This window comes from Aythya fuligula, chromosome 12 (genome assembly GCF_009819795.1).
Source record: "Aythya fuligula isolate bAytFul2 chromosome 12, bAytFul2.pri, whole genome shotgun sequence".
Lineage (NCBI taxonomy): Eukaryota > Metazoa > Chordata > Aves > Anseriformes > Anatidae > Aythya > Aythya fuligula.
The window spans coordinates 9,170,116-9,186,651 of record NC_045570.1 but is presented as its reverse complement, the minus strand read 5'-3'; the positions used below and the strand labels follow the sequence as shown (position 1 = coordinate 9,186,651).

Genomic DNA, 16,536 nt, shown 5'->3' with positions numbered 1-16,536 from the left:
CTGGCTCGTTCCACAGCACCCAGCCCAGAACTGCATCCCTGGGGACTCCTCCTTTCCCCAGGAACCACATTTATCGACTATCTGCCTCTCCCAAAGGCACCTCTGAGGCTCAGCTGGCTCACACCAAGCCCAAAACAAGCCCCTGCCACTGCCCAGCTGGCTGCGTCCCAGCCCCATTGCCCTCAGCCAGCAGGGGAAGGTAAGCAATGAGAGGGGAGGGAACGCTGACGAGAAGGTGCAGGAACTCCTGCTCCTAAAGAAAATCCTTTTGCTCGCTTCCCAAGCTCCGTACGCTGCCTGCAGGGCTGAACACCAACAGCAAGGCCTGCCTGGAACTGATATTCCTGTCCTAGATCAAGCTCCACTCCTTCCAGCAGCTCTGCTGTGCGACTCTACCCAGGGTATGATGTTCTCCAGAGCAGGCTCCAGACCTCCACCAGGATGTTCAGCTTCTAGGAGCTCAGCATCCTCCCGACAAGAGAAGTCACAGCGGCTCCTAAGCCTGGTTATCCAGGAGAGAGGTGTGCTTACACAGCTGGAACGGGGAAGCAGCTCCAAGCCCGTCACTGACACCTCGTGTCAGAAGCAGGAACTGGCTGCAGCGAGCTCCGGGCATCCCGCACGGGCACGCAGCACACCAGGACCTCTGGCTGGGGAACAGCCCCAGAACCAGGGCTCCTGGAGCTGAAAGAGAGGATTAAACAGGTTGTTGCTGAGGGGCTCCGGAAAAAGCATAAGCCAAAGCAGCCGTTGTGCTCTCCTGGTGATTCTCGTCACGTTTTCCAGCCCTTTTTAAAGCCAGGTGGGAGCCTGCCTGCTCACAGGGAGCTATACGGCTCCATGAGATGGCAGTAAGCAGTCTCAGCAGGAGTTTTAATCAGCTTACTTCGCGATCAGACGAGCAGGGATGGCAGAGGATCACACAGAAAGGCAAGCCAGCACCTACCTCGATTTAGTGCCGAGAGAGAACGCACCTGGAAGTCTACAGAGCACAACAAACCGGTGCTGTGCTAGGAAAATCGTAGCTATAGGGACAGAGGAAAGAAATGGTCTGACCACAGACCTGCGTAAGCGATCACAAGCAACGTTCCTTGAAGGAAAGACTTCTACAGGAGCCAGGCAGAGGAGGAACGAGAACAGCAGCAGCTCAGAGCAGCCTTTGAGGTCTGAATGAGGCTTGACAAGGAGCACAGCAGCCAGCAGAGAGCCATCGGGGCAGGATGATAACGACACCGTGATAATCACACTGTCCTGAGCCACTTCAAATGCAGAAGGCACCACAGGAGGAGCCAAGCTTACGCAACTGGGTTTAGGAGGCAAAGAGAAGGGAGAGAAAAAGGAGAAGCTGAAAATACAGAAACACCCCAAAGAGGAATTAGTCTGCGGGGATACAGTTTCGGGCTGCTGACTAGCAAGGCCACAGGAATACCTCCTGTCACACTCCTTCGGGCCCTGTGCTCCACAGCAAGAACAATAAAGGCTCCTCTGCAGCTCTTTGCTTGCAGCAGTCTGCAGAAAATAAGCTTCTGCCCTACATAAAGGTATTACAGATACTTTTAAGGTACACAAAGGCTGAAGCAAGCGAGAGCATTCCGTTCCCATTCTGTTGTCTAACATCTGGGTGAGCAGCTCCAGGTACACACAACCAAAGTCCACCTGCCAAGGACCCTCCCAGGTGCTGAGCTTGGATCTGAATCGCTCGGCAGCGACCAAGACAGAGCTGACACTTCAGAGAGTACCCCGAGCTGGAAGGGACCCACCAGGACCATCGAGTCCAACTCCCGGCACCACACAGGTCCACCCAGCAATTCAGACCATAGGACTGAGAGCACAGTCCAAAGGGTTCTCAAACTCCAGCAGGCTCGGTGCTGTGACTGCGTCCCTGGGGAGCCTGTTCCAGTGTGCGACCACCCTCTTGGTGAAGAACCTCTTCCTGATGTCCAGCCTGAACCTCCCCTGCTGCATCTTGACTCCATTCCCTCAGGTCCTACCTCTGGTCACTAAAGAAAACCGATCGGTGCCTGCCCCTCCACTTCCCTTCGCGAGGAAGTTGTAGACCATGATGAGGCCTCCCCTCAGCCTCCTCCTCTCCAGGCTGAACAGACCAAGCGACCTCAGCTGCTCCTTGTACATCTTCCTCTCTAGGCCCTTCACCATCTTTGCAGCCCTCCTCTGGACACTCTCCAACAGTTTCACGTCCTTTTTGTGCTGTGGTGCCCAGAACTGCACACAGTGCTCGAGGTAAGGCCGCACCAGAGGGACAATCCCTTCCCTCATCCAACTAGCGACGCCGTGCTTGGTGCACCCCAGGGTACATTTGGCCCTCCTGGCTGCCAGGGCACACTGCGGGCAAAAACCACCACACTCACCCCCAGCTTGCTAGCAGTTGCTTGGCATTTTCAGAAGTTTAGGGCAAATCCAACCATTGCAGTGCCACTGACACCTAAAGACACGCCTGTCTCCGACCCGTTTCACTAGGGAGCAGGTGTTGGTGTTTGTGGGTTACAGGCAGATCCTCTTGGCACCTAGGATGGAACGATGGCACAGAGAGCAGCGTGGCACCGACCAGCTGGGGTGGGATGGCCACAACCAAGTGGTGCAGTCAGTACACCAGAAGGAAGGGATGGCATCAAAAAGGACCTGGACAAGCTGGAGAATTGGGCCCACGAGAACCTAATGAGGTTCAACAAGGCCAAGTGCAAGGTGCTGCACCTGGGCTGGGACAATCCCAGACATGAGGACAGGCTGGGAGAAGAACTCATTGAGGGCAGCCCTGCAGAGAAGGACTTGGGGGTTCTGGTGGACAAAAAGCTCGCTGTGAGGCAGCAGTGTGTGCCTGCAGCCCAGAAGGCGAACTGCAACCTGGACTGCATTAAAAAAGGGGTGGGCAGCAGGGGACAGAGGGGATTGTCCCCCTCTGCTCTGCCCTTGTGAGACCCCACCTGGAGCGCTGCGTCCTCGATGACTCGATGATCTTGAGGTCTCTTCCAACCTCGACAATTCCGTGATTCTGTCCAGGGCTGGAGCCCCCAGCACGAGGAGGACGTGGGGCTGTGGGAGCAGGTCCAGAGCAGGGACTCGAAGGTGACCAAGGGGCTGGAGCAGCCCTGCCGTGAGGGAAGGCTGAGGGAGGTGGGGGTGTTCACCCTGGGGAAGAGGAGGCTGTGGGGACACCTCACGGAGAGCTTATAAAAGGGCTGCAGAGGGACAATTTGCTTGGGTAGATGACGAGAGGACGAGGGGGAGCAGGCTTGGGCTGAAAGAGGGAAGATTTAGGTCGGGTATGAGGAGGAAATCCTTCACTCTGAAGGCGGGGGGAGGCCCTGCAGCGGGTCACCCAGAGAGGCTGGGGGTGCTGAAGGCAAGGTTAGACGAGGCTTTGGGCACAAAAAACTTAAAAACATACATATAAAAACGTCATAAACAAATAAATAAGCAAACACACAACAAGGACCCGACCCCCACCCCCCCAATAGCTCACCCTCCAGGCTCTCGCACTGCACCAGGTTCACGTAGTCGCCGTGCCGCAGCACGCCCGCCTTGAAGCCTCGCACCAGCCCCTCCAGGTAGCCGTTGTCCACGTTGAAGTGGAGCTCGGGGCAACACGACATCATGGCGGCAGCGCCTCCTTTCCTCTCTTCGCCTTCCTTTCCCTTCCCTTCCCTTCCCTCCCCTTCCCCTTCCCCCGGCCGCTCGCCTGACGCCGGCCGCAGCCCCGCCCGCTTCACCGGCCCGGCGGGCCCTGCGCGGGAGGGAGGGGTTGGCGCGGAGGGGAGGGGATAAGGGGGGTTTTGGGGAGGTTTGGGGGGAATTTTGAAAAGGAGAGGGAGGGAGGGGGTTAGGGGAGGATGGGGGAGGCTGAGGGGGAGTCAGGGAGGAGGCTGAATGGGTTTTAGGGGGAGTTTTAAGAGGAGACTCAGGGGGTCTGAGGGGGATCATAAGGGGATCGTGAGGGGGTCTTAGGAGGACGCTGAGGGGGAGTCACAGAGGAGCCTGAGGGGGTCTTAGGGGGAGTATTAAGGGGAGACTGAGGGGAATTGGAGTCGTAGAGGGGAAACTGAGAGGTAATGGGAGTCTTAGAGGGGAGTCTGGGGGGATTCTGAGAGGATCTTGGGGGGAGTCCTAATTGGGAGCCTGAGGGAGAGGCTGAGGGGTCAGAGGGAGTCTTAAAGGGGATCCTGAGGGGACCCTGGGGGAGGCTGAGGGGGGTCACAGAGGAGCCTGAGGGGGTCTTAGGGGGAGTATTAAAGGGACACTGAGGGGAATTGGAGTCTTAGAGGGGAGTCTGAGGGGATTCTGAGTAGATCTTAGGGGGAGTCCTAAGGGAGAGGCTGAGGGGGGTCAGAGAGAGTCTTAGGGGAGGGTCTGAGGGGAGCCTGAGGGGGATTCTGAAGGGATCTTAGGGGGAGGCTGAGGGGACTCTGAGAGGAGTCTGGGGGAGACTGAGGCTGATGGGGAGTCAGAGGGGAGCCTGAGGGGGTCTTAGGGGGAGTATTAAGGGGAGACTGAGGGGTAATTGGAGTCTTAGAGGGGAGTCTGGGGGGATTCTGAGGGGATCTTAGGGTGAGTCCTAAGGGGGGGCCTGAGGGAGAGGTTGAGGGGGTCAGAGGGAGCCTTAGGGGGGATCCTGAGGGGACCTTAGGGGAGGCTGAGGGGGATTCTGAGAGGAGTCTGAGGGAGAGTCTGACAGGAGTCAGGGAGAGCCTGAGGACAGTCTGAGGGGAGCCTGAAGGGACCCAGGGGGAAGCCTGAGGCACCCTGTGGGGAATCTGAGGGGATCCTCAGCCCCCCACCCCAGTACAGCCCCACACATCACACTGGAGCCCCCCCCTGTGGGGAGGCACTTCCCATCGGGAAGTGTTTCTGTGCAATGCCGGTGGCTGAGCGCAGGCACAGGTCACCCAGAGGGGCCACGAGGTCTCCATCATCAGAGGTCTCCAAACCCGCCCAGGCTTGGCACTGGGTGGCCCTGCTGGAGCAGGGTGGCACTGGGTGACACCAGGAGGTCCCTGCCCACCCCAGTCACCCTGAGCAGGACACCAGCCCCAGTCTTGCTCAGTAATGGGTTTGCTATCAGCTGCTTTATTGGAGCTGCAGAGGAAGAGGCTCGTGGGGAGAGGCCCGTAGCGGCCCCGAGGGGCGAGGAGCGGGCAGCCCGGCGGCACTAGTTCTTGCCACAGGGGAAATTGGTGCTGATCTTCCTGCAGTAGCAGAAAGCGTTGAAGAAGCGGCAGTAGCAGGTGGCGCAGGGGTCGCAGCAGGGGATCTGGTGGCCCAGGCAGGACTCCAGGAGGCGGACGCAGCGGCGGGGAGAGCGCTCTTCTCGGCCCGGAGCCTGCAGGGCTGTGGACAACGCCTGCCAGAGAGACGAGGAGGGAGAGGGTTTGTGGTCTGCTGGCTGGTGAGGAAGAATCATTTTGGAGAGAGCCAGGAGCCCAAGGCAGCTCCATCTCAAACAAAATAAGGCTTGCCAAAACCAGAGATATCCAAGAGAAGACACTCGGGGCTTTGTGCTGAACCCTTTTTTCACTTCAGCAGTTGATCCATGACCCCCTTGAGTCGGGTGTAGCAGGAGCAGGTCCCGCTTGGACCCTCCAAGGGGAAGGATGGGTCTGTGTTTTGCTCTAAAAGGACCTAACAGTCCTCAGCAGTGGATTCCCTGCTCCCATTCCCTCTGGCTGGAGGTGTCCTCACAGTCCCCGCTGATTTTTACTGAACAATTGGTCTGGCTTGAGACATTTCAGAAGAGGATGTTTCACGCCCATTTTTCATTACGGAAACGCGTGGTGGGAAGTTTCAGTTCCGACACTTTCTTAGGAAATTAGGCCGGGAAACCTCGCCTGCCTCCAGAACTTCCTCCAGCCGCTTCCCCTCCCAGCCCCTGCAGCAGCGTCCCTGGAAGGCCGACCCCAAAGGAACGGCTTTCCCAGCCCCGTGATGTCCAGCTTCCCAAATCCCAGCATGTCCACGCTCCTCAGCGGACAGCGAAGGGATGCTCCCTTCCCAGACCACGTTTAGGGTTTGCTCCAAACCACCCCGACCACTAGGGCATGGAGAAGCCCGGTGTGACTCAAAGCAGCCCTGGTCCTTTTTTATTTTTTATTTTTTTAAGGGAAACACAAGGTCACGGAGCAGTACCTGCGGTTCCAGCACACTGCTTTTCTGCAGGAGGTCACCATCAGCTTCTTGGACCTCCAGGGCCATCTGATCAAACTCCGTCCTGGGAAGAGCTCCTGCAAAACAGAGAGAGGCTGCACACTGGCACTGCAGGGGGGGCTCCCCTCTTGCATTTTGGGGGCCCGGGCATGCCAGCAAGGGTCGGGGAGTGCAGGACTCACCTGCAGGCTCCACCGCCACCTCCTTGACTTTCCGCAGCAGGCTGGGGTAGCGGGCTCTGTCTGCCCCGTACAGCCCGGTGCTCATCTTCTGCAGGTGGCTGTGGCTGAGGTCCGAGGTGAGGATGGCCTGGATGCCCTGCAGCAGCCCGTAGCACAGCAGCAGCACGTTCAGCATGGTCCTGGGGTGACCTGCGTGGAGGGGACGGGGCCAGCGTCAGCCTGGTCCCCACCGCCACCGCCCAGGTAACCGAGGGACACGGTGCTGGCCAGGGGTGCTGGCCAAAGGTGCCCCTATGGGTGGCACCCGAGTTCAAGAGCAAGACGAAGAGGGAGAGCTGTGAGGTCTGATGCTTTGCCCCCACCACCAGACTTCAGATGGGAGCACCCAAAGCAATCCGAAGCTGGTTCTGCCTCCCGGCGATGGGACTCCAGCTGTTTGTGGAGGTCAGGGTCTCCCTGCCCATCTCCCACACCACCCCGAGGCCACACGTGCCCGCCTGCCAGTGCACAGGCTGTGGCCAAAACGAGTCCCACGAAGCTCCTGATAACACTTAGGCTCACAGAGCATGGAAACGCCACTGGTTTTAAAGGCCAGAAGCTGATCCTTCCAGCCCGGGCTGCATCTGGGCTTCATCACATCGCTGGGGGGCTCTCCAGGAGCCAGCCCTCGAGCTGTGGTTCGTGCCCAGCCTTCGGGGCAGGTTTGCAACGCTCCGGGCAGGAGCTTGGTGCGTGGACAGGAGCAACTTGGCATGGCTGCAGCCTCCTGCACTGCACGTGGCGTTGCACCCAGGGCCGCGGTGATGGAAACGTCCCCAAAGGCCCTGGGACTCCACGGTCTGGATGTCACTGCAAAGTCCCTTTCAGGCACCTCCGAGCCATGTGGTTACCCCAATAACCCACAGAGGCTCATCGGGACGGCTGCTGAGCACCGAGTGTTTGGGTGCAGCCTCCTTTGCCCGGCCAAGCTGCCTGGAGCTCGGTTGCCATCATCTGATGTCCCCAGGTGGGACCAGCCCGTGGTTTCCCCCTGCCCCCTGCAGGGCTCCCTGCCCACGGAGGAATACAGATTTTCCTCTCCCAATGCAGGACAGGGCTGCGAGCTTCAGCAGCCTGAAAACCACGCGGGGAGCCAAAAAAAGGGACCCAGGAGTGGCGACCCTGTCCCACCCAGCCCCGTGACACCCAGTTCCTGCTCCTTTGGCCAGGCCAAAAAGCCGCTCGGGGGCTCCAGCCTGGCAGCCCAGACCCACAGACCCCTCCTCACCCCATAAAACCACCCCACGCTGTGCCACGGGACCCCCACAGCCCAGCCCCATTCCCCAGACCCTTCCCCAGGGCAGAACCCCACCGACCTCCTCCGGGCACAGAGGGGCTCCGGGCGCGTTGCTCCGCCGGGCTCGCTCTCCGCCTCGACGCCCTCCCCACATGCTTACGGGAATTTATATCGGCTCCCTGCTAATTAAGTGCCGTGGCCGCGTCACTCCGCTAACCAGCGGGGATGTGGGCTGCTCTGGAAACGGGGCTTCGGCTGGCCGGGGAGGCGGGCAGTGCGTGGGAGGGGGGGCTCCTGCGTGGGGCTACGGCGAGGAGCTCAGCCCCACCTGCCCCAAAATCCGGGGGTGGCCACCCAGGGGTGCGAGGTCCCGGCTGCCCTGTGCTGGAGGAGCCTCCGGTTGTGCCCGGCCTCGCTCCATCATCCCTCGCCGTGCTTCGGAGAAGGGATCAAACATCAGCGCTGCTCTCCCGAGGCACCCAGAGCTCTCTGCTGCTTTTTGAGGGTCAAATTGCCCGTCCCTAGCTCCTGGCATGAACCCAACCACGGCTCAGAGCCCATTTGCAGCCTCCACTCCCCGTCTGCGGGGCCTCGGGGCTCCCATCTGTGCTAGCAGCGCCTCTCCTTCCTCGATCCCTTCCACAACCTGTGGCACCTCCGAGCTCCCTGCACACCCGGGGCTGCTCTCCGCCACGGCGAGGACGACCAGCAGCAGCCTCCAGCCCCGACGGCATCTTCCACGGCCCCATCGTGGCTCCTCGAGCCTCTGGGTGCCGGGACATTCAAGCACTGCTCCCAAACCCAAAGGAAGCTGCAGCGAAGCCTGGCGTGGGCTGGGCACGCTTGGAGGCAGCACCTCTGCCCCTGGGCAGCCTCTCACCCCGCTGGGGTGTCCCCAGCCGCACTGTGGGGTCCCCCACACCCCACACACGGGGTGCAGGACCCCCGTGCCCCGTCCCACTCCTGGTGGGCACTGAGTGCCCCATGCCCCTACACTCCAATGGGGTCTGGCTCCCATGGGAGGGAGCAGCGAGCGGTGACGCCAACCCCGAGCGGGCTCAGCCTGGCTCATTAGGGTCCCGCTCATTAATGCCCGGCTCGTTAGGGTCTGGCTCATTAGGGCCGCGCTCGGAGGGCTTCTGGGAAGGCATTAGCGGAGCGGCGCTGAGAGCTTTTTCATCTGCCGGAGCTTTTTTTAGCCCCCCGGCCCCTAATTAGCTAAACGAGCCGCTTCCAGGAACGGCCCCGGGCTCCGGGTCCCCCCCCCTCCCCCGCAGGACCCCCGCATCCCAACCCCCCCCTGCTGGGTGCGCTGAGCTGCGCCCGGGCTCAGCTCGGGGCCGGGGCCCTTTAAGGCGCGCCCCCGCGCCGCGTGACGTCAGCGGGGCGGGCGCGCCGCCGGGACGCAGCAGCCCCGCGGCCCCGAGCTCCGGCGGGCGGTGAGAGGCGGGGGGGGGGCAATGGGAAGGGGGTTTGGGGGTGCACTGGGGTCTGGGAGAGGGGTTTTGGGGTGCGCAGGGGGCTGGGAGGGGGGTTTTGGGGTGCACTGGGGTCTCGGAGTGGGGTTTTGGGGTGCAAAAGGGGCTGGGAGTGAGGTTTTGGGGTGCACTGGGGTCTCAGAGTGGGGTTTTGGGGTGCAAAAGGGTCTGGGAGTGGGATGTTAGGGTGTACAGGGGGCTGGGAGTGAGGTTTTGGGGTGCGCAGGGGGCTGGGAGGGGGGTTTTGGGGTGCACTAGGGTCTCAGAGTGGGGTTTTGGGGTGCAAAAGGGGCTGGGAGTGAGGTTTTGGGGTGCACTGGGGTCTCAGAGTGGGGTTTTGGGGTGCAAAAGGGTCTGGGAGTGGGATGTTAGGATGCACAGGGGGCTGGGAGTGAGGTTTTGGGGTGCACTGGGGTCTTGAAGTGTGGTTTTGGGGTGCACAGGGGTCTCGGAGGGGGGTTTTGGGGTACACGGGCGGCTGGAAGTGAGGTTTTGGGATGCACTGGGGTCTTAGAGTGGGGTTTTGGGGTGCAAAAGGGGCTGGGAGTGGGATGTTAGGGTGTACAGGGGGCTGGGAGTGTGGTTTTGGGGTGCGCAGGGGGCTGGGAGGGGGGTTTTGGGGTGCACTAGGGTCTCAGAGTGGGGTTTTGGGGTGCAAAAGGGGCTGGGAGTGAGGTTTTGGGGTGCACTGGGGTCTCAGAGTGGGGTTTTGGGGTGCAAAAGGGTCTGGGAGTGGGATGTTAGGATGCACAGGGGGCTGGGAGTGAGGTTTTGGGGTGCACTGGGGTCTTGAAGTGTGGTTTTGGGGTGCACAGGGGTCTCGGAGGGGGGTTTTGGGGTACACGGGCGGCTGGAAGTGAGGTTTTGGGATGCACTGGGGTCTCAGAGTGGGGTTTTGGGGTGCAAAAGGGGCTGGGAGTGGGATGTTAGGGTGCGAATGAGTCTGGGAATGAGGTTTTGGGGTGTTGGAGAGCTGGGAGTGAGGTTTTGGGGTGCTCATGGAGCTGGGAGTGGGGTGCTGGGATGTGCAGGGGTCTCAGAGTTGGGGTTTAGGGTGCACAAGGGTCTGGGTGTAGGGTGTTGGGGTGTACAGGGGTCTGGCAATGGGGTTTTGGGGTGTGCAGGGGGCAAGGAGTGGGATGCTGGGAGTGGGGTGTTAGGGTGCACAGGGGTCTGGGAATGAGGTTTTGGGGTATTGGGGGGCTGGGAGTGAGGTTTTGGGGTGCACAGGGGCCTGGCAGTGGGGTTTTGGGGTGCTCAGGGGGCTGTGAGTGGGGTGCTGAGTGCTAGGAGTGAGGTTTGGGGGTGTGCAGGGAGTTGGGAGTGGGGTGCTGGGGTGCACTGGGGCCTCAGAGTGGGGTTTTGGGGTGCACAATGGTGTGGATGTGGGGTGTTAGGGTGTACAGGGTCTGGGAGTGAGGTTTTGGGGTGCACAGGGGCCTGGCAGTGGGGTTTTGGGGTGCTCAGGGGGCTGGGCGAGCGTTGGGGGCCTGGGAGTGGGGTTTTGGGGTGCTCATGGGGCTGGGGGGATGGAGGTTGTGGGGTATTGGGGTGCTGAGGGCTGGAAGTAGGGTTTTGGGGTGTGCAGAAGACTGGGATTGGGGTGCCCAGGGTTTTGGGGTGCTGGGAGGGCTGGAGGTTGGGGTGCTGGGGACCAGGGGATATTGGGGTGCCCAGGTTAGTGGGATACTGGAGGTTGGGATATTGGGGTGCTATGGAACGGGGAGGTTGATGTGTTGGGAATGGGAATTGGTGGTATTGGGGTGACTGGAGGTTGGGGTATTGGGGTGCCCAAGGGAATGGGAACCAGGGGGATACTGGTGTGCCCAGGGTTGTGGGGTTACTGGGATGCCCAGGGGACTGGGATGCTGAGGGTTGGGGATTGTTGGGGTGCCTGGGGTCATGGGGTAATGAGGGCCTGGAATTTGGGGTTTCAGGGTGCTGGGGATGTGGAGATTGGGGTGTTGGGGTGCCTGAGGTGCTTGGGGGGGGTTATTGGGGTGCTTGGAGACGGGAGGTGGGCTCCTTGGGGTGCTGTGGGCCAGGCTACGGGGGTGCAACACCATCAGTGCTGCGTCTCCGCCGACCCCAGAGTCAGAGGGGGTGCCCGGTCCGCTCAGCACCCCCCCCCCGTGGCCCTACAGCGCCCCATGCCTGTTTTCTGCCTGACGCCGCCATGGCCGAGGGGAAGATCGCGGGGCTGTACGACCTGGAGCGCACGCTGGGCAAGGGGCACTTCGCGGTGGTGAAGCTGGCGCGCCACGTCTTCACCGGGCAGCGCGTGGCCGTCAAGGTGATCGACAAGAGCAAGCTGGCGGGCGAGGCGGCGGGGCAGCTGCTGCAGGAGGTGCGCTGCATGAAGCTGGTGCAGCACCCCAACGTGGTGCGCCTCTACGAGGTGATCGACACCCACTCCAAGCTCTACCTCATCCTGGAGCTGGGCGACGGCGGCGACATGTTCGACCACATCATGCGGCACGAGGGCGGGCTGGCCGAGGGCCGCGCCAAGCACTACTTCGCCCAGATCGTCCACGCCATCTCCTACTGCCACAAGCTGCACGTGGTGCACCGCGACCTCAAGCCCGAGAACGTCGTCTTCTTCCAGGAGCAAGGGGTGGTCAAGCTCACGGACTTTGGCTTCAGCAACCGCTTCCAGCCCGGCAAGATGCTCACCACCAGCTGCGGCTCGCTGGCGTACTCGGCGCCGGAGATCCTGCTGGGGGATGAGTACGACGCGCCGGCCGTGGGTAAGGGCGCAGCGAGCGGGTGATGCCCACCCTGAGCTCGTGCCTCCCTCGTGTGTGTGCTCGTTGCCCTGCCAGGATGTGGTGTACGAGTGTGAACGGGCTCGCTCTGCTTGTGCTCCCCCTTCCCGTGGCGTTTTGGGCATCCTCGGGGGACAAATCCTGCACTGGGTGCTCAGCCATGACAGGAGGCTGGGTGAGGCTGACCCGGTGCAGCTCCAAGCCGGAGGCAACTCAGTGCCGGAAGGAAACCTGCTCGGGATGCTGCTGCCTGCAGCTCGGAAAGTTTCCTCCGCTCGGCCCCCGCCCTGCTGGAGCTTCCTGCCGGGGTTCGGGGCCCGTCCCGGGGCGCGGGGAGGCCCCACGGGGACAGCGGGGACGTGGGAGGAGAGGCAGGGCCGGGAGCCGCGCCAGCTCCGCTGGAATTTGGGGCAGGAGGATTGAGCAAAACAAAGCACTGGAGCTCTTAAAGGCAACGGCCCGGTTTCAGCACGGAGGGGGAAGGATCCTAAAGCAGGAGCTGGCAGGGCTCGGAGGGGAGATGGAAGCACGAATGCCTAGCTCTGCAAAAGCAAATCAAGCGAGAAAGCCGGCGCAGATGAGAAATGTAAAAATGCGGGCACTTAAGGAGCTGAAGGTATTAGCAGAGAGCCCCGGGCCTGTGCTCAGCATCCTAAAAATAAAACGGTTCTGCAATAGCAAGAAAATCAGTCTCCGAGCTGCCGCGGGGGGCGGGAGCGCTGCACGGGCGCGTTCCTGCCGCGGGTCCGTGTGGCAGTCACAGGGAGGCACGTGAAGATGACTGCTGCGGCTGGCGGCGGGGCTGGCCCTGGCCCTGTCCCCAGAGGAGGGCAGCGAGCCCGTTTGGGCCGGTGCCCACACAGCTGGGAGAGAACAGCTTGGGGCTGCTGCAGCCTGTAGGGCAGCGGGAAGCTGTGGTGACAGTGCCACCCCGCTTTGGGGACCCCCTCCAGAGGGGTTTGTGCAGCTGTGGGCTGTGGGTGCGTGCTGGAGCCCTGTCCCTAGGGGTCCCGGATGGATTATGGGCACCCAGTGCTTGGGCAGGTGGCCCACAGGTGGCTCTGGGTGACAGGGAGGAGGCCGTGGTGCTGTGATGTGTCCTAAAGGGTGCTGATCCCTGCCGTGGCTGGATCCTGCCACCGCCAGCCAGAGCCTTCCCGCTGGGTGTGCTCAGACCAAGACCCCAGGCGGTGGTCTCGGGGCTGCCCGGAGCTGTTGGGGTCACACAGCCCCTGGTCCCACCTGTCCCCGGTGTTTTTGGGGTGTCCCCTCCAGCACATCCCAGTGCTGGGATCCAGTTGGGACCTGTGTAAGGCATGGCTGAGCTGGGCTGAGTGCAGATGATGAAAAACAGGGATGAGGAGGTGACAGAGCAGGTGGCCTTCACGCCCTGACCACCAGCTCTTCTGTGAAGTCCCTGGGGACCTGCTTGGATATGGGATAGGCAAGGTCCTTCCCCGTGTTGGTGGCACCTGCCATGGGGCAGGACCTGGAGCAGCACCCCAAGGGACCTGCGCCCTGCTGGAACCTGCTGGGGGGTACCTGGGCTCTCCTTGGGGGTCCTCAGCGATGCTGGGGGACGTCAGCCTGGGCACGGCGGTCACGCTGGCTGGGGTTGCTGAACCTCCTCCTCTTCTTCTTCCTCTTGCAGACATCTGGAGCCTGGGCGTCATCCTCTACATGCTGGTGTGCGGGCAGCCGCCCTTCCAGGAGGCCAACGACAGCGAGACGCTCACCATGATCATGGACTGCCGCTACACCGTGCCCCCGCACGTCTCGGCGCAGTGCTCCGAGTAGGCACCTCTCCCCGCTCTGTAACCCCGGGGCGGCTGTCCCCGTCCCCGTGGGTGTCCCCACGGGTGTCCCCATCCCCGTGGGTGCCCCAGGATCGGGTTGGGGATTGGGGGAAAGCTCCCGGCTGTGCACTGATGGAGGTTCCCGGTGTCGCTCCCTTCCCCGGGCAGCCTCATCTCCAGGATGCTGCAGCGGGACCCCCGGCAGCGAGCCTCCCTGGAGCAGATCGAGGGCCACACGTGGCTGCAGGGGGTGGACCCGTCCCCCGCCAGCCGCTCCCTGCTGCCCCTCACCTCGCACAAGCGCGTGTCCCGGGAGGAGCACGAGATCATCATCCAGGCCATGACGTGCGGGCACATCGCCGACCGGGACACCATCCAGGAGTGAGTGTGGGGCACCTCTGCGGCCGGGACAGAGCGCTGGGGAAAGAGGTTGGAGACCCCCAGGGTCGCCCCTGGGAGCGCCGCATCCCTCGGGCGCTGACGCTCAGCCCTCCCCGTGTCTCGCAGGGCGCTGGAGGCCGACCGCTACAACCACATCACGGCCACCTACTTCTTGCTGGCAGAGAGGATGCTGCGGGAGAAGCAGGAGGAGCAGGGCCGCCGCCGGAGCCTCCTCTACGACCTGGCCAAGCAGGTGCAGAGCAGGTGAGCCCCCGCCGCCTCCCCGTCCCCCCCCGGCATCCCACGCTGGGTGCTGACTCCTCCGCTCCTCCCCGCTCTCAGGACCGACCTCTCGGACACGTTCAGCCCCGTGGATGGCAGCGGTGGCCTTCAGCCCTTCGCGGAGGCGCCCGGCAGCCCCCAGCCACCCTCTCTGTCCGCCTGCGGGGACAGCGGTGACAGCGGCCGCGGCCTCCGCCAGCCCCCCCGGGTGCTGCTGAAGGCCCCCGCCATCGACACCGCCATCACCAAGAGCGCCCCGGCCCTGCAGCAGATCTGCGAGGAGGAGGAGGAAGAGGAGGAGGAGGAGGGCAGGCCCGCCGTGATGGAGAGGAAGAGCAGCTCGCTGAACCAGGAGCAGATGCGAGATTTCCTCCGCGCCGGGGCCCGCCGGCTGTCGTGCCACGGGGAGGTGCCGGGCTGGGGGGCCGAGCCGGGGGGCTGGGGTGGGCGCCCGGGTGCCATCGGAGGCGGGCGAGGAGCCCCGGGGCCCCTGGAGCCCCCCAAGGGGAGGGAGGAGGACGTGGAGAGCCCCCAGGAAAGGGGGCCCGTCCTGCCGCCATCCCCAGACCCCACGGACAAATGCCAGGGGGCCCTCAGCAGCCCCCACATCCAGGCCCGGCGGGCGGTGGAGAGCTCGGGCCCGGGGGGCACCGAGGCGGGCGCGGAGAACGTGATAAAGCTGGACCCGGGGAAGGGCAAGAGCGGCAGCCTGCGGGACCGGCTCCTGCAGTTCCCTCTGTGTGAGAAAGCCCTGGCCTTCAAGATCCGGCCCAGCTCCAAGGAGAGCCTCCTGTCCCTGGGGCAGTTCAACTGCTGCCACGTCATTTAGCCCCGGGCAGGGGCTGTGTGCGTCCCCCCGCAGCCCCCCGGTGCTGCTGCACTGCTTCCACCCCGCTCGCCCCCATATCACCCCCATCGGCCACCTCCCTGCCGCGGGGCCGGCTGGGCACATGGAGGAGGGGGGGGAGCTGGGCTGGGGTCCCTGCCCTCCCCGCTGTCCCCAGCACCCCGTGCTCAGGGATGGGTGGACAACGACATTTTTTTAACTACTAGAAAGAGTTTTTTTAAATAGTCTATTTTAATGTAATTAAATAAAGATGGCTATATTCCCCCCCCCCAGAGCCTGAGCAACCCTGGGACCGTAGCCCCAGGGCCAGGCTGTCCTGCCTGCCCCCCCAGCCTGTCCCCCCCTCACCCCAGATGCGCTTCCTATTTATTACCTCTTTGTTTTCTTGCTGGCAAGAAATGAATGACGAGGGAGGCGGGTGCCCGGCCCGCTGCGCGCTGAAGGGATGGGAGCCGCTGGGAAGCAAAGTTCATCGGTCCAATAAACCACGCTTCGGGTTTGATGCGGTTGCCTCTTCTTTCTGCGGGTGGGGGGTCTTATAGGAAGAGGAGGAGGTTATGGTGTGGGTTGGGTGGTGGATGGACAGACAGACAGGCAAAGCAGACCCCGTGTCCGTGGGAAAAGAGGCAGGAGAGGGTGCCTGGGGCAGGCTGCAGCCACCCCAGCCCTCGGGCTCCCCTTGCTCACGCCTAAAGGATAAAGCTTTCGCCTGAACAGGGGCTTGAACCCTGGACCCTCAGATTAAAAGTCTGATGCTCTCCCAACTGAGCTATCCAGGCTCACATTTGGGATTTTGGGTGATGCTCAGAACAGCCCCGTGAGCCCCCCGTGTCCCTGTGCCACCAGGGGGATGAGGTGGGGACTCGCTGCTCCCACCAGGCTGCCCCCAGAGCCCCTCTCCCTGCCCCTGTCCCAGGACACTGCGGGATGCCCTAGGGCAGCCGTGGGACCCCTGAGGGAGACGGGGTGAGCACAACCCAAGTTGCTGTGCTCGCCCAGCGGTCAGTGCTCTGCGCTGTGGCCGCAGCGACCTCGGTTCGACTCCGAGTCGCAGCAATGGTTTTGCAGAGACCCAAAGCAGTGCCCACGTCCCACATTGCCCATTTTGCTCTCTGAAATGTTCCTCTGTATGCCCACAGCTGGGTGCTGGGCTGGACATGGGTGGACATGGGCACCTCAGGGAGCCCAGGGAAGGGGCGTGAGGTGTTGGAGAGCCTGAAGCCTCCCTGCTTTTAGGGAGAGGAGGCGCTGAGGGGAGGCACTGAGGGGAAGCCATGAGGGGAAGCCATGAGGGCAGCCCGGCGCCATGGCCGCGCGCTCCGTTTTTGCCTCACGCTTCTCATCGAGCCGCCCTCATTAAGCAGCTAATTGCC

The 16,536-nt window shown here is 62.6% G+C and overlaps 3 protein-coding genes and 1 non-coding gene across 4 annotated transcripts in view; 1 reads left to right on the top strand and 3 right to left on the bottom strand.

The window, feature by feature from the left end:
* ATP6V0D1 (ATPase H+ transporting V0 subunit d1) overlaps window positions 1-3,676 on the bottom strand; it is a 33,080-nt gene extending 29,404 nt beyond the window's left edge. The window contains exon 1 of the mRNA XM_032195634.1: window positions 3,482-3,676. Coding sequence (XP_032051525.1) covers window positions 3,482-3,614 — 133 coding nt within the window. The 5' untranslated portion in view covers window positions 3,615-3,676. The remainder of the gene's footprint in view (window positions 1-3,481) is intronic.
* A 1,428-nt stretch (window positions 3,677-5,104) lies between these two features.
* On the bottom strand, window positions 5,105-6,516 carry AGRP (agouti related neuropeptide). The gene is made up of 3 exons (XM_032195861.1): window positions 6,339-6,516; window positions 6,139-6,233; window positions 5,105-5,356 (listed from the first exon to the last, which is right to left on the bottom strand). The coding sequence occupies exons 1-3, from the start codon at window positions 6,511-6,513 to the stop codon at window positions 5,165-5,167; spliced, it is 462 nt and encodes a 153-aa protein (XP_032051752.1). The 5' UTR covers window positions 6,514-6,516; the 3' UTR covers window positions 5,105-5,164.
* A 4,620-nt stretch (window positions 6,517-11,136) lies between these two features.
* Window positions 11,137-15,654, top strand: LOC116494221 (SNF-related serine/threonine-protein kinase-like). The gene is made up of 5 exons (XM_032195983.1): window positions 11,137-11,839; window positions 13,509-13,650; window positions 13,822-14,034; window positions 14,161-14,298; window positions 14,377-15,654. The coding sequence occupies exons 1-5, from the start codon at window positions 11,269-11,271 to the stop codon at window positions 15,143-15,145; spliced, it is 1,833 nt and encodes a 610-aa protein (XP_032051874.1). The 5' UTR covers window positions 11,137-11,268; the 3' UTR covers window positions 15,146-15,654.
* Window positions 15,655-15,869: 215 nt separating this feature from the next.
* On the bottom strand, window positions 15,870-15,942 carry TRNAK-UUU. Its single transcript has one exon. It is a non-coding gene; the product is annotated as a tRNA-Lys (tRNA).
* Between the last annotated feature and the right edge of the window lie 594 nt (window positions 15,943-16,536).

Excerpts from the sequence above, each read along its gene's own strand:
- AGRP (XM_032195861.1), bottom strand. The coding sequence starts at position 6,513 with ATGCTGAACGTGCTGCTGCTGTGCTACGGGCTGCTGCAGGGCATCCAG. Across the intron at positions 6,234-6,338 it reads GGTGGCGGTGGAGCCTGCAG|GAGCTCTTCCCAGGACGGAG; the intron begins GTGAGTCCTGCA and ends TCTGTTTTGCAG. Across the intron at positions 5,357-6,138 it reads GCAGTGTGCTGGAACCGCAG|GCGTTGTCCACAGCCCTGCA; the intron begins GTACTGCTCCGT and ends TCTCTCTGGCAG.
- LOC116494221 (XM_032195983.1), top strand. The coding sequence starts at position 11,269 with ATGGCCGAGGGGAAGATCGCGGGGCTGTACGACCTGGAGCGCACGCTG. Across the intron at positions 11,840-13,508 it reads GTACGACGCGCCGGCCGTGG|ACATCTGGAGCCTGGGCGTC; the intron begins GTAAGGGCGCAG and ends TTCCTCTTGCAG. Across the intron at positions 14,035-14,160 it reads GACCGGGACACCATCCAGGA|GGCGCTGGAGGCCGACCGCT; the intron begins GTGAGTGTGGGG and ends CGTGTCTCGCAG.